This window comes from Cinclus cinclus, chromosome 3 (assembly GCF_963662255.1).
Source record: "Cinclus cinclus chromosome 3, bCinCin1.1, whole genome shotgun sequence".
Classification (NCBI taxonomy): Eukaryota; Metazoa; Chordata; class Aves; order Passeriformes; family Cinclidae; genus Cinclus; species Cinclus cinclus.
In genome coordinates this window covers 35,119,636-35,135,815 of record NC_085048.1, presented here as the reverse complement: position 1 = coordinate 35,135,815, position 16,180 = coordinate 35,119,636, and the positions used below count along the sequence as shown (strand labels likewise).

General features: G+C 39.8%; 2 protein-coding genes across 3 annotated transcripts in view; one reads left to right on the top strand and one right to left on the bottom strand.

The window, feature by feature from the left end:
- Positions 1-384: 384 nt before the first annotated feature.
- On the top strand, positions 385-6,765 carry GJB7 (gap junction protein beta 7). Of its 2 annotated transcripts, XM_062489864.1 has the most exons (2): positions 385-1,073; positions 6,590-6,765. In XM_062489864.1, the coding sequence occupies exons 1-2, from the start codon at positions 385-387 to the stop codon at positions 6,726-6,728; spliced, it is 828 nt and encodes a 275-aa protein (XP_062345848.1). In that variant the 3' UTR covers positions 6,729-6,765. The 2 variants fall into 2 exon arrangements, with proteins under 2 accessions (XP_062345848.1, XP_062345849.1); XM_062489865.1 differs by lacking the exon at positions 6,590-6,765 and having other exon boundaries at positions 385-1,173.
- A 1,054-nt stretch (positions 6,766-7,819) lies between these two features.
- The window catches only part of ZNF292 (zinc finger protein 292), a 45,598-nt gene continuing 37,237 nt past the window's right edge, over positions 7,820-16,180 (bottom strand). The window contains exon 8 of the mRNA XM_062489863.1: positions 7,820-15,009. Coding sequence (XP_062345847.1) covers positions 7,837-15,009 — 7,173 coding nt within the window. The 3' untranslated portion in view covers positions 7,820-7,836. The remainder of the gene's footprint in view (positions 15,010-16,180) is intronic.

Sequence of the window (16,180 nt, the reverse complement as noted above, 5' to 3'; positions counted from 1 at the left end):
AGGAAGAACAGGCACATTTGTCACAGAAGACAGCTTAACAGAATGATCAGACTTCAGCCTAGCTGACAAAATGCATTTAAACAGAAAATAAATTTTATTCAAAAGCTTCAGAAGGCATCAGAATCATTAAATTAATAAATATTTAAAATTTAAATAATATCAGTTTAAATTAAATTAAAACACAAATAAGAACAGCTTCTTGTTCTTGTTTAAATACTTAGTAACACTAAATTACTTCTAAATGCTTAATAATTTTAAATTGCTTCAGCTACTGGTTATATTTCATTTTGAATGAATGTCTCATTTGTCTTCACCCAAGAGGATGCATCTCTCTGATCTTGTGTTTCTTTGATACAGCATTTCCTTCTTTCCCTGAAGAGAAAAATGAGCTGGGTGTTCCTACGTGATCTGCTGAGTGGTGTGAATAAATACTCAACAGGAATTGGAAGAATTTGGGTAGCTGTTGTGTTCATATTCCGCTTACTGGTTTATGTCGCTGCTGCAGAAAACATCTGGAAACATGAACATGATGAATTTGAGTGCAATATCAAGCAGCCTGGCTGTGAAAATGTCTGCTTTGACCATTTTTTCCCTGTCTCTCACATCAGACTTTGGGCTTTGCAATTAATCATGGTCTCTACCCCTTCACTCTTGGTTGTCTTTCATGTTGCTTACAGACAGAATAAACACCACAAACAGAAACTTCACAAAAATCCAGGAAAGATAGATGGTGGACTGCTGTGCACTTACTTAATCAGCCTCATTTTAAAGACAGGACTTGAAATAGTTTTTCTTGTTCTTTTTTATAAATTGTACAATGGATTCAAAATACCACCTCTTGTGAAATGTGACATAAAACCATGTCCCAATACCGTAGACTGTTATATTTCCAAACCCACAGAGAAGATGATTTTCCTCCATTTTCTGTTGGCAACTTCATGCCTGTGCATTGTATTAAATCTAAGTGAACTGAGTTACCTGATTTTCAAATACTCCATAAAATGTTACCTGAAGAGACACCTAAAGAAACAGCAAGACTCAGAACACAACTGCTGCAAATCAGAACTTATCAGGTACAACAGAGCAGCAGCTGCAGGACGACTCCACAACAGCTTATCATCTTTGCCTCTGAATATGCAAGATGAACATGAAAAACATCCCCCGCTGACTTGAAAGAAGGCTAGAGACCACCCTCCCATTACATGAACTGTTTTTGACAAATTGCTTTTCCAATCAGTGCTTTGCAGAACTATCCTTTGAAAGGATAGTTTCATAGGAAATGCTGTTTCTCTGTTAGTTCCCCATTACTTGAGCTGATAAATTTGGTTGCATTATGTATGTCATGCATAGAATCACTGAGACCTTTTCATGTTGAAACGAGAAATGTAGAAGTTCTGAGAATTCCATGAAGCTTTAATACAAACACAGATGCTTATGATAAATCATGCAGAAACAATTGCTCAAACAGTTGTGTACTGAGTATTACACAGAATTGCTTTGGTACAAGCAAAAATAGGCTTTTTACATGCAGAGATAGGAAGAACCTGGGATTGATTAAGATGAACAGCAAGGGGGTGTACAGGATTTGTCAGGTGGGTGGATCAGACCTGGTAACTGCTAAAATGGCAACGGGAAAGTGCTAGCATAGAGTGATTGCTGTGCCTTGAAGTGAGCTAGATAGTCATGAGTTCATTCCATTGGACTACTATAAAACATCTCAAAAAAAGAAAAAAATAAGAAGAGCTAGACATATTTAGCCCATGTGATAAAGACAGATTTGGTTATTTAACAGATTGTGAAGAACCTCCTTCTGGAGTTACTTGAACCCTTACAGCTGTTAGGGTGTTAATCATCAAAAAGCATCCTTTAGGAAAGGCACTTGCTCAAACTTGTGCGAGCAGCATGTACCAGGGTATAGAGTTAACTCCTGGTCACCTGCACCAAGCAGTTCCCATGTCATTAGACTTGTCTTCTGCTCTGTAGCAGTGACATTTAACTGAACAGATGATTCCCACTTCCCTAGGATCTGAATAGAGATATGCAGACTGCACAATACAGCAGAACAGTAGCCAATAGTCCCTAGTATTCAGTAGCCTAGAATTTGGTCCCTTTAGTAGGGCTGAAAATATGCTGCTACTCCAGTAGATTTCTCTGCTGCAGAAGAACACATGAAATCTGAAAATATGAGAAGCCTCCAGTAGAAACAAAGTAAAAAGGAATCACCTGTTCCCTCCCCCAAATTTCAAAGTGTCTCTTAAACAGCACACACCCCTGCTCTTTGTTATGCATGTTGTTTGGGCTAACAGGAAAGGGACAGAAATTAGTTAAGACATGTCTTCGGTTGAACCTAGGCTTCTAAGACAATGGAAAGTAGCACCTTAAAAACCTTCCTTCAGGGTAGTGTTCTCTTTCTGTTGCTGAAATGAAAGACCTTTGGACATACATCTGGTACTGAGCCTGATCAAAATGCACTGTTGAGAGAAAAACACCACCCGAAGTGGAACTGCCTGAATATTGAACTACTTTTATTGGGTGTGCCAGCATAAGGAGGAAGAAACAGTAGCAAAAGCAGGTTAACTTTTTTTTCACTAAGTCCCCCTCCAGCCCCTCAGCTTTGTTTACAAAGCATTACATTTAATGAGTAGCAGTTATGGAGCAAAACTTAGCAATTAATGAACAAGCTATGAACTTTTGATGGTGATTTTCAAGGTAGGGCTCGTTTGGTTTTTTATAAAAGTAGGTTTATTTTAGGGGGAGAAAAAAGATGGAAAGACGTTTGCTGCTGCTGAATTTAGCAGCAACAGCAGTCCCTCAGATACCAGCTAGTTTGAAACCTTGACTGATGCTGAATCAGTGCTTATATAGAGATAGGGTACTTTATACAATTCAGAACATTTTCTGTTAAACCTCTACATACTCAGAATATGGCTCATGACAGAAATGCAGTTAAAACGTATTTTGCAGCTCCTGGGCAAAACCAACGAAAGAGTGCCTGAAGCAAAACCACCACCCATCAGCCCTGTGAAACCACAACTGCCACAGCCTAAGCAACTGAGAACAAACCCCAGAATTATCTTGGCCCATCTGGACCCTCATGCATCATTTTATTAAGACAAGGCCAACACAATCAAAGAAAAAAAAAAAAGTTTTTAAAATATCTGGGTTTTAATAATTGAGGACAGGTTTTTAAGAGCACATTAATGAAAAAGTATTTATTCATTGTTTTTAAAGTAAGGTTTATTTGGGAGAAAATTAAGAGAAGCAAACACAGTTTAGCCAACAGAGGTTTCTGATAAAATTAGTGCATCAGCTGTTCTCTAATAAAAAAGTGTATTAAGTCAGGGCTTGAAGGATTTCAGAGCACCCCCTAAAGCTCTGTAACTGGTCAGAGATTACCACTTAGACCAAAAATTTTCCATCAAACAAGAATTAACTATTTGGAATGTATATTCAAAGTTTTATTTTTAATTCTATCTTCCAACGGACAAGAAATTATCAATAAATTCCAAAATCAATGATTCGAGTCTTGGAGGATACTTCAGTTTTGACAAAGGCAGTACCTTACAAGAAAAATATTCTGAAAAACTGTTATGGACCAACTCCACATAACCTGACTCGCTTGCAGCAAATCACCAAGAAGTTTTCACATCATGTGCTGCACAATTTGAGTGTTTGTCAGGGCTACTAATGAAAAGGAAATGAGCATCACTTAACCTGAGAGAAGATAAACAAATTAATCTGCTTTCTGAACCCTTGCTCTTGGCAACCATTTGGTCTTTTACTGGCTCTTTCCCTTTCCCCACTTTTATATGCCTTTGTTCTTCAGTTTCAGTCATCCATGTACCCCTGAAGGCATTTGCTGTTACATTTTTGGTTCAAATGAGTTTACAGGTTTGGTCCCTAAACTTCTGGGTCATTCAGACTAACATTTTAAAAAACTGAACTCAAGTACTATGTTCTGTAAGGATATAAGCAATTGATATGAAGCTGATCTGAGCCCATGCTGTAATGGAGAAATAATCACTGCATGCACAGTCATACAAAAATATTTACCTCATTCGTATTTCAAAACATCCCTGCAAACATCAAAAGATCTGTGTCTTACAGACTATCATTTTCTTTAAAATCCAAGTAAGCTTCTTGCCTTGGGACAGAAAAGATTTGGAAAGAAAAGACACAGACAAGATCTCCCTATTTGCTGATAGTTTCTTCCCTCTACTCCCTTCTCCAGTACAAGTGGTCCCATTTTCCACCCCTTTAATTGTATAACCTCCATACCCAGGCTCCAGGCAGGGCTAAGCAGCACATGAGCAGGAGCTTCTCCAACTTGGGGACCAAAACCCCAGCAAAGCCTGTCCCTGCCCCTGTCCCTCTCTCCTCTGCACACAGGTGGGAGCCCCAGCCAACCAATTCCTTGGCACAGAAACTAATTGCAGCAATTAGCCAACTACTTGCCCCTCAGCTGACCCAACAACTGATTCCAGTGTTATTTGTACAAGCATTGCTCACTTACTATCCAACATCTATAGACCAAATGTCCCAGCCTAATGCTCTAGAACCCACAGTCCCCTCATCTTGCTGAGAAGAACCACCCTGAACTATGTGGGGATAAACCCACTACTCTTATTTTACACTGAATTAGGGCTCAGGTAATAGCAGATTTCCTTATAAACATAGTTGAGCACCAGAGAGGCTGACCATCAGTTTAAAGGTGTCTTTGGATCACAAAACAATCCATGCTCTGCATTCAGACAGATTCCTCAATTTGTTTGCTTCCCCATCAGCAACACCTGCTGCTTTAGTCAGCACATTCCTGATGGCAACAAGGGGCTTCAAAGAAAGCACCATTGCTTGAATGCTCCACAGTAAATGGGTGACAATTCTGGAAGGCAGAGACAAAGAGAAAGGAGAAAGAAAAGGCAGAAGATAGAGGACTGGGGAGGGGGGCCGAGAGCACCTTTGGGGCACCCCGCAGGCTGAGGTGCTGCTGGTACAGCTGGCTCGGCCGCCTCGGAGCCCCATCCCACCCAGCAGCCACAAGAGCAGGGGTGTGGCTTCAGGCCCCAGAGAAGCTGCCCATTCAGGCATGCTAGGGTGGGAGATTTTCTGTCTCACCCAAGGTAAAACAACTAAACGCAAACACCAAATTTACTTCTTTGGGAGTTTCTGTGGGTGGCTTTACAAACCAGAGCACTCTGCAGTCTGTGACACTTTAAATCAGACCCTGCCTTTGGTACCCCATTTTAAGACTCGTTTTTTTAAAAAAAGAAATAACAAACCCCATACAAGCTTACCTGTTGGACAGGCTGTCAGTAACCACCTAAAAGGAAGTGTGCCATGGAATGTACTAACTATATACAGCATCTGCTTTAATTTGATAGATGAGGATGAGACAGTATTAAATATTTTATTCTCAGAAATTCAGATCCAAAACAGAAATAACTTCCTGGATATTTGATATGTTTTAAAAAATCCCTTTTTTTTTTTTCTTTTTAAATAGCATTCTAGCATAGCACTGTGTAGCTAAATAGTTGTATGCTACCCTCAGTCCAAGGACTGCAAATGATACAGTATCAATTAACAGGATGTTGAAACTCTTCAACTTACACAACACAAACATTCTTCTAAAGACTAACAGTTGCGAGGTCTGTTGACAGTGACTGAAGTGAAAACAGGAGAATTCAGGTGAGCTTTGAGGACCCTCTCCAGAGGATCTCTGCCCTCTTCTCCCCTGCAGGAGTTCCCTCTACAATCACCGTGGCTGGTATCCAACAGCAGCTCCATCCAGGGGGACCAGCAGTCTCTGGCAGGTAGAAAATGGCACTGTGCACGTGTAATGATTATAATGATCCCTCGTAAGAGTCAAAAATGCAAGGGTTTGTTTTGGTTTTATCACTCTCGGACTGCACCTTTGATTTACTAACAAGGCATAATAAGAGTTTGGTCACTTGGGAGGGATGGAAAGTGAGAGGAGCCAAGGGGCTCTGTTCAAATGGAAGCACGGGCTTTCTGTGAAGGTAAGCAATTTAGCACCATGTAGCAAACCAAGGGCTGTGCCCGAGGTGAAATGCTGTTGCTGTTCACACATAATCCTCACTTTCAAGTCAGTCACTTCATTTGGTTGCAGGAAGGTGCCCTCTGCACTGATATTCAGGAAAACTGTCAGAGATTCGAGATGAATAGCTTACGAGCAATCAAATCTAGCATTTAATGCAAAAGCTTTACACAGCAAGACAAGTTTATAGAAAAAAAAATCAAGCCAATCTCACCCAAGACAAAGACTGTTTTATATTACTGAAGGTAGGTCACATCCAGTAATGAGAATAATCCAGGAAAAGTTTTTGGTACCACACAATCCAGCCGGCTGAGTCAAACATAACCATGCATGAAAATCAACACTGAAGATTCCTGGGTACTGACAGCTCCCACCAATGCATTCACACTTTTGGTTACTCAACAAATGGGATACCTGTCATTTCAGTTAGCAGCATACAGAGGAATTGCTCCAATCCCGGGTGCTACAAGCAGCACCGCTTCTGAGGCTCGTTCCAGTGTGGAAAAGAGAGGTTGTGAGCGGTGCCACGTACAGTCAGCGAGAGGCAGAGGAGCGCACAGGGAGCCTATGCCACCAACACAGAGCACAACCACCGAGTTTATCTGTAAGATCACCATCTCACTTCCCTTTCAGAAAGTGCCTTGTTTATTTAGGTTTTAATGGTATGGCATAAGGACTCGTGTATTTTATAGATAGATACCAAACTGGTATTATCAAAATAAACCCATCTGTTTTATAAACCCACTATTTACAAAAATGGTTTCTGAAGTTTTTTTGTTTTGTTTTGTTTTTTTAACAAAAATTAATCTATACACCAATCTAAGTTACAGAAACAAAAATAACCTTTATAAGATCACATGTATAAAACAAGAAATGAAATGTGTTTTTATTTAAGGCAATACTGGGCTACTTCACAAATCACCACCTCAAATATATACACTGCTCCACACTACTAATTTTCTATCACATTCACAACGGATTCTTTAATACCAAATATTGTTTTAAATCTTCAATGTAGCAAACTATTTTTATTCACATTTCCATTTTTATTATGGAATCATAAATGCTTCGTAACCAATTAAAAGCAATGAAAAATGTAGCTATAAGAAAACTATTATATTTATGTGTTAACTACATATGAATATCATCCATAGATACTGGATGTTAAAATTTACAAAAATGAGAGTGTGTCAGTATGTTTAACCTATGAAATGTGATCTTATCCAGCTTTTCTTCGGTAAATAAATGTTTTATGCAAAATAAACTGGATATGGCAGACATAGCTAGCTTTAGTTCAAAAGTTCTTAATTTAAAATGATTAAAGGACAGTTTTAAAAACTTGCTCACTTAGTTACAAATTAAAATTCCGAATATAAATGTGTCATTTAATAGTTTAGACTTACAGACTGCTGGTGGCAGCAAATGATTTACAATAATAAATATATACAAAAAATGTATCTACAAATAAAGAAAACCGTTATACATGAGAAGTAACCTGGTGAAAGATACCAATCACAGACAACTCACAAAGATTTAGTTTATGGAAAGGACAATCTGATAGAAAGTTGAGGTCTTGATCAAGTATTTACAAAACTGAAGCAATTACTTTCTTCAAGTCCCATAGGGATAAAAACAAATAAGACGTTTACATGACTTGTGTCATGTTTTTTGCTAGATTAAATCACTTCAAAATAAAAGAGCTCCACAGTTACTAGGCATGCTTGATGGCTTCCTATTCAAAATAAATTCTATTACAGGTCATGGTTAAACACATTAGGTTTTCAGTATTTTGATTCCCCTTCCTCAGTACCCAAAACAATTACTTTTGCAGCTATAACCTCTGGATTATCCTCCCAAGGTCCTTCGAGCTTTCTCAAACTGACAACAGGTTTCATTTCCTGCAGCTGCTTCAACACACGCTCAGTGCAGTCTTTAAGAGTCTTGTCTAACACTATCTTTACATTATCACCACATGGAAGCCGTGATGGGTTGGCAAACGGTACAAGGGTTTCAGTTTCAGAACATGACCAAATGACGTTATCACTTGCTGTGGGGGCCTTCTCACTGGCTTTCCGTGAGTTTGACTGGGATCCTTTCTTGGTTCCGCCGCTATGGTATTCTCTTTCAGAGTTTTTCTTTTGCTTCACAGCAGATTCTTCAAGGAACTTGAGGAACGACACTTCAAAACCCATTGGCTTGAACGAGCTCCAGTCAAAAGCCGCAGGCTGCTCTTCCGCAGTTTGAATGGCAACAGCAGTCTCTTCCTCCTTGTGCAGGGTACTCACGCCACCGGGCAGTGCTTCCTCTGTTTTCTCAGCTCTCTTTCTCTTACTCTGAGATATATTTTTTTCTTTATTTGCTCTTTTCAGGTTGTTTGATTTTTGCTTCTCTGACGGGCAGGAGCTGGTCTCCTGCAAGTCACTATTTACACTCGAAGAGATTTTTGCTTGATTTTCAGCAGCTGAACAATCCTCATTAATTAGCTTAGTAATGAATAGTTCTGTCAGTTCATCCACTTCATCCTTCTCACCTTTTTCAGCTTCCTTTTGTGGTAAGGTAGTTGTGCTTGAATCATTATTGCTCGCTATCAAACTTGGTTCAGGCTCTTTCACATCAGTTTTTTTATCAGTTTCCTCCTGCTCACAAGAGGCTTCCTTTACTTGGGAGACAGGGTGTTTTTTAGACACAATAAGAAGATTACGGTGTTGGGAAGTAAAAGCCTTGGACAGTTTGTGACATTTATAATGCCTTATTATGTTACTTTCACTTGTGACTACAGATGAACATCCCTTTATCATACATGGATACTGAGTTATGAACCTGCTTGTACATTCTGATAAGGCATCATTTCTGGTCTTTATAAAATATACATACTTGCCACGTTTCAGTGAATAAGCCTTATTTTCCTGAACCTGTATTCCTTTTGAGTTTTTGTTTTCCAAGTTCACATTTTTCTTTCGTTTTGTTTTCACTGACAGCCTGCTACTGTCTTTTCCTGATCTGTTTTTGAGTCCTCTCTGTTTAGACTTCAATGGTTTCTCCTGATTTGCTTTGCTTGAAATGTTTTCCTGTCCTGGGGTCAGCCTCCTGGGTCTTATTAGATGATCTTTATGCCTATCATTATGTTTGTTAAAAATATGCCTCAAGAGGTTAGACCTAGTAGCATAAATACGGTCACAGCCTTCACAGTCACACTTGAACATGCCATCATCTTCTACTTTGTTTGGCTTTACCTCAACGCTGTGATCTGTCTCAAGATGCACAACATAGTTAATATACGCTGTAAATGAAGACTTACACTGAGACTGGTCACAAAAAAACCTTCCCACCTCTGGGGCTGATTTCATGTTTCCAATTTGCTCTGGGGTCATGTCATGAAGCTTCATATAATGCTGTATCAAGCTAGTAACTTCCTGGAAGATGCGAGAGCAGTCACTCACCTCACACCTGAACTCTCTGACAGCAGGTTTGGTTTCCACCTCCTCACGCTCCTCTTTGCCTTGCTCATTCTCCTCCTCCACTTCAGCAGAGAAAGCAGGGAGGTCTGATTTGTGCACAGCTTGGTAATGAAGAATTAGGTTTTGCTGTATTGTGAAAGCTGCAAAGCAACCCTGATGGACGCACCGGTATGGTCTGTAAGGGCTGTATCTAGTGGGAAACTCCAGAGATTTTGCTACAGGCTTCCTACCATTCCTCTCCTCTTTCTCCTTCCTGTGCTTCCTAACCTTGCGTACTTTGGCTTGTTCCTGCATACTCTCAAAAGATGCTGGATTGTGCTGTTCCGCTGGAACAGAAACCACCTGGGGAGGCTTTTCCAGTCTTTCAGGAATACTATTTTCTGGTGGAAGCTTTTCCAATACTTTTACAGGCTCTACAACTTCTTTTATCTGAGTTTCTTTGACCAATGGAGCTACAGTTTTGTTTTCTATTACTACTGTCTGCACAGTTTTTATTTCAACAGGTTGTGGGGCTGTGTTTACAGTTTCGTTTTGAGATCTTCTGCCATAAGGCCTCTTAATTTTTAATTTTACCATCTCCTCTGTTGTAAAATGATGTACAAGCTGACAGTGTGCTCGGAGATTAGAGTTTCTTGTGAATGTTTTTGGACAGGTAGCTACAACACATTTGAATGGGGCATACTTCAGTTGATGTTTCTTTATTTCTAGTATCATTTCTGCAGTATACTGATGGATCTTCCCATAGTGTTTAAATAATGCGTCTTTTGTCATAGCACTGTAATTGCAGCCAGGATTCTGACATACAAAAGGTTTATTAACTCTATCACTGAACTGAATGTTACTTGCCTCTGGAGATAGCTGGATGAGGGGTTTATTTTCAACTGATATAACAGGAACTGCTGGTGCTAGCTTATCTGCTGGAGGACACCGAGAAACAGTCTCAGATATGGGAATGGGAGAATCATCTTCTAGCTTCAGTTTTTGCAAGCCTTCCAAAATTTCTGACATTTGAGTATCATCCCTTTGAGATATCTCGGAGTGAGCAGAGCTACCCTTTGCAGCAGCAACATTCCCTGTGTGCGCAGCAAACTGTGTAGAAGTGGGTAGTTTTATACTGTGTGCAGAACTTTCTGAAGCAGCCTGGGCATTATTTACTTGTAATTTCTGTCCTGAACCAGCAACAGTATCCTGAATTTCAGTTTTCACCTCAAGCATCTGTGAATTCATAGCAGTTTTAATTATTTCCAGGGTTTTTTCAAAGTTCTGCATAACACTGTCCTGTGAAATCTGTTCTTCCGAACTTGCCTGCACACAAGAATTTGCAGCCATCATTTGGGAATCCCCATTTTCAGTTTTTACTGTTAAAGGGGGCAGAATTGTATGAGCCTCAAGATTTGTTTTGAAATTCTCTTTGATACTGGCCATGAATAACTGATTGTCAACATTACTGAGTTTCTGTGCAAGGTTTCCCACCACTGCTTGAGAGCCACAATTTGCCAGCAAGTTGGACTGAAAACTTTCTCCCTGTATTTGCATGTTTCCTTCAGTGCTTTTAGTTAGAAGTCCCATTACTGTTGCATTGTTTACTGCTAATTTCTGTGATGTATTGGGCACAAGCAGGGGTGTAGGTGTTTTTCTCTTCCTCTTTGAAGAGCTGGTTCCCTTCTTATTCAAGTTACTTGATCCCGAATTCTTGGGACTACTTATAACTGAAACTCGTGAACTGTTCCCTGCAAAGTTTTCCGCTGCTGCAACAGTGTTAGAATATGAGCTAGGACACAAGCCATTTTCAATAGACTTTAGCATTAAGTCCTCTGTTGCAAAAACAGGCAAACTCTTGCATTCGTTTAGTGGGGGAATTTTGGCGTTGAGGGTCCTGTTTTGGTCTGTCAGAAGGGTACTGGGGTTACAGACTGTCTGCAAAAGAGATGGCGTGGCTGAGCTGGGCAGAACAGCTGCATTTATCTGAGTTGTACCAGAGACACAACTTGTTGTAACCACACGTGGAAGTACTTCTGTGTTATCAAAGCTACTTGGGATGCCTGCAGTTTCCAAGGCCTGTTTTATAATTTGATTACCTTCGTCATTCCCACTGGTATTAAAGTTAGTCACACTGGCCCGTGGAAACATAGTCTGCAGTGTGGAACGATTTTCAGCTGCAAGTAACTGAAGGAATGATGGATCTTTAAAACACGTCTCTGGATTGAAGGCAGACTCCTGAGGTTGCTGCAAGTTTAATGAATTTGAAGAAAGAATCATACTAGCAAGCAAAGATTGTCCATTAGCCTGCAGAGCTTCTGAAGAAATTTCTGATCCTTCAAGAGGCTTACAGTAAGACCTCTTAGATAAGTGACCACCAAGTGATCTAGGATTAGTAAACACTCGGAAACACCTGCTACAGATAAATTTGCCATCTCTAATTATTGCTGGCCACTTTGCCCGCTTGTTATGTTTTGGCTTCCTTTCCTTCCCATTTGAGCCCCTGCCACGATCTTTTTTCACCTTTTCTGAAGCTGCATGTTGAGAACTAGTTTCACTGAAGTTATTTTCATTACTCAATTGTGAGGGAAAGATCTGATCAACACTTTCCTCTTTTGGGAAGGTAGAACTAGTGTTTCCTTCTAGTTGCAAAGAAAAGTTATTTGTGTTATTTTCCAGTTGTGAGAAGACTGAATTTGGAGGATTCTCTGCTGACGAAGGGAAGAGAGACATTGGACCATTTTCCGCAGGCAAAGGAAGAAAAGGATCTGAACCACCATCAATATTCAAAGGCATAACTGTTTTTGCCAGATCATCCAACTGGGAAGGTAAGGTTGCAGCAGACAGATTTTCCATTTGTGAACACAAAACACTCTCAGGCTCACTTTTAATACGAGTAGACAAATTTGGATTTATGACACTTTCCACAATAGGCAACATAGGATTTGCCAGATTTTCTAGGTGGGTTGGAAAAAGAGTACTTGAGACATGCTGCACTTGACTAGAACAGGTGGGATTCAAATTTGATTTGTTCTGAGCAGTAAAAGCAGCACCATTGGGACTGCCCACTTGTGGTGGCATAAGATATACAATCTTCCCATCATTTGGCACACTTTGCAGATTGCTGGATTTTCGCGGTTTCTTATTTTTACGCTGCATTTTAAAAGCAGCATATTCATCAGGGTGTGCTGCCTTCATGTGTTTGCCAATGCTCTGTGATGAATTGTACGTTCGAGTACACCCCTCAACCTGACAATTAAATTTCTGAACTGGGGCTGCTGGTGACACACCTGGAGCTAAAGAGCTATTTATGTTAGGCTGTGATGGAATAAATGTAATACTTTCTAAAGTTTTTAAAGGCAGGTTATATAGATTAGCTGCAGCTTTAATACTGTCTTCAATTTCAAGTTTGGAAACGGGTACACCATTTCGATACCCTGTCTGATTCTGCACACTGAATGGATTTACAATGCTCACTTGTCTTTCTAAGCTTTTTGATTCAAGGGCTTCTGGTTTTAATGTGTCTGGGGTCACAGAAACAGTTTGAATATTCTGAGTCTGACTGAGACAGCCTTCCTCCTTTCTCTCTTGGAAAACTGGAAGACAAGAGTCAACTGATGGGCACAACTGCTGGACTACAGGTTTAGTACTATCTACTTTACTGGCTGTAGCAGCCAATTTACCTCTTTTTACAAAGTTATCTCGGATCTTCTGGTTAACAGACTGCTTAATCCTGCTTGCTGGAACTGCTTCTTCTGTCTTTATTGAACCCACAGGAGACTGCTCTGAACCAGCATTAGGCAAGGAATTGCTTTCCTGCAGTACACTCACTGATGCATTTACACTTTCATTCCCTACTGGTTCTGCTTTGATTTGGTTCCAGACATTTTCTCCTTCAATGAAACTGCTTCGGTTTTCAGCTGGAGGAGATGTCAATTCCTCTTTAATGGCAACTCCATCAGTACTTTCATTAGCTTTAGAAGGCTGACTAAGATCAGGCTGATTAGTTTGGTTTTCAGGCTGCTCTTCTTTTTCAGGTTGCTTGTTGTGATCCTCAGTGTGCTTCTCCAGTTCGTTCTGAGAGCGGTACACCTTCCCACAGCCTGTGACTCTGCAGGTATAGGTATTATAGTGCTGTGCTTCGTGATCATAGAGTAAATAGGCTTCAGAAAAAACTCTGCCACATTTGGGAAACATACACTTGGCTCTGAAGACTTGATGCTCTCTCCTATGGGTCAGCAGCTCAGCATAACTGTTAAAGCCAGCCTTACATTTCATCTGTATGCAGATATAAGGCTTGCTGCCACAGTGCATTTGTAAATGATCATTCAGGTGAGTAACACTTACAAAATGTCGCCTACAGTACTGGCAAATCACTTTTTTGCTCTGCATTTCAAGAAAACGTTTAGCTTCTTCATTATCTTTATGGCCCTTTGCATGTGCTATTAGATTTTTAAAATATTTAAAGCCTTTTTTGCAGAGTGTTACAGGGCAGGTGAATTCATTAACAGGGGGTGGCTTTTGAACTGGCACTATCTCTGGTATGTAAGGTTTATCTTTGTCATCATTTTCATCATCTGAGCCATCATTATCATTAAACACAATGAAGTCTGTTGAATAGAGGCTGTTCTTCTTAATGGGTCGCTGCTCCTGTTTGGATACGGAATTAGTTTTCTGATTCTCATTGGCAGCTGCTATTTTAGGAGGTCTTCCCAGTCGCCTCAGTGGTTTCATAGCAGCCAATCTCTCTTTGCTAGATTTTTTCACATGCAAAGTTACATGGGGAACAAAGTTCTCTTTAGAATTAAAATTCTGGGCACAAATAGGGCAACTGTAAATTCCATCTTTATAATGTTTCTGTGCATGTCTAACTATTCTGTGACCTAGGAATTCCTTGTCACATAACACACAATACTGCATGTAAGCTTGCCAGTTCCTAAATCTAGCTGATATGAACCCCCTCTCTCTAAGTTTTTTGATTTCCCTCTTTTTCTGCTTTTCATCTCTGATACCCCTAAGAAGGCTGTTAGCCTCATCAATGCCAGCAAGCCCATTCAGAGAAGTTTCTTTGCTATCTTCTTGGCCATCCTCAACCTTCTCATAAACTTCACTATCATTTAGTTCATCTATGGATGACACAATGGAGGCCTCCTCTCCCATAAGTGCCAGACACTGACGCTTTAGAGTTTTCCAGTCCCAGAATTCTGGATCAAAAGGCCACTGAGTTTTCAGTACAAGTAACAGCTCACAGCGCAAAGAATTTGGTATTGGAAGATTCTCTTCATCATACTTCTGGTCAGGCTGATTATATAGCATTTCAACAGCATAATACGCATCCACAGTGGGCTCCAGAAGAAATTCACTCAGCTGACAAGCACGTTTCACCTCCAAATCATCTGGAAGTAAGCAGGAGATAGTCTTGCAAATAGATATCTTGACATCTGCATTTTCACTGGATTCCAAGCGCAATGCTTTCACACACAGTTCAATGCAGGTTGCAAGTCCAGCACCATCGATCTGTAAAGCAAGACTAATTTTAGTACACCACTTTATCTAAGTAAATAAGTAAAAGATGTCATCATTCAATCAGAAGTATCAGAAGTGTCAGAGGTTCACAGTAATACTTTTTACCTCAAGAAACAGAATGGATTGTCTTCAGATGCTACTCCTTAAGTTGCATAATTTGTCTTCATGCTACTAAAAAAAGTTGAAGTTTACATACAACTAAAAGAGCGATTAATTGTGTCTTCTGTCTACTTTGAGGACTTTTGGACTGTCTGTCAGAGGTGTTCGGTTTATATTAGAGAACATTGAGCCTTTTCCTTGGAATAAAGCCTCTCAGTTGTGCCACAGGTATTTGAGATTGAACTTCTATGAAACATCAATTTAACATTGGGTAGAATTCAAATGGTAAAACTTGCTGCAGTTAAAAACACGTGATCTTCAGAAAGATCTATAATTTGGAGATCACTTAAGGTGAAAGTTTTACTTTTATTATTAAAAATTATGTCACTTCAAAGTCAACTGACCTCAACTGAACACGTGGCTTCAGTCCAATTGAAAGCACTAAGTATAGTTAAATTTTGTTAAATGCTCCATCATTTAAATGTTCTAAAGGTCATGTGGTCTTTACTCATTCATACCCTAAGCAAACTCCATTTACATTTACATTGACTTGAGAAGTCCTTTAAGCTGCTCAGGATGCACAAAAGAGGCTATGGCATACATGAGAATGAAGTTCAGCAAATTTGTGAATGTACAACTCTACTACCTACATGATCTCCAGTTTCTGCCAACAAGTAAAATATCAAATGCTCACCGGAGAAAAACCAATATGCATGGAGCAGGCAGAGATCTTAATATCACAAGACTCTGAAAGTTATTTTCCTCCCCCTCTCTAATTCCAATTTATTTCACATCTTTCAGGGAGGGGGAGGGGGGCGGGAAATCTTTAAATTTAGAAGCCCATGATTAGCCATACCAGAACACTGAAAAAAACCAAAACCTGATATTCTAGAATTAATATCCCAACTTAGAGAAATCTTTGTAAGAGCTCTATTTAGCTATCAATATTAAAAACTGCAGCTACTAAAGAAACTAAGCAAATTAGATGACAAGGTTAGCTGAGAAAGATGAGCAAGGTTTTAAAACAACAGTGGGTCTAAACCCACAATTGACAAGCATTTAA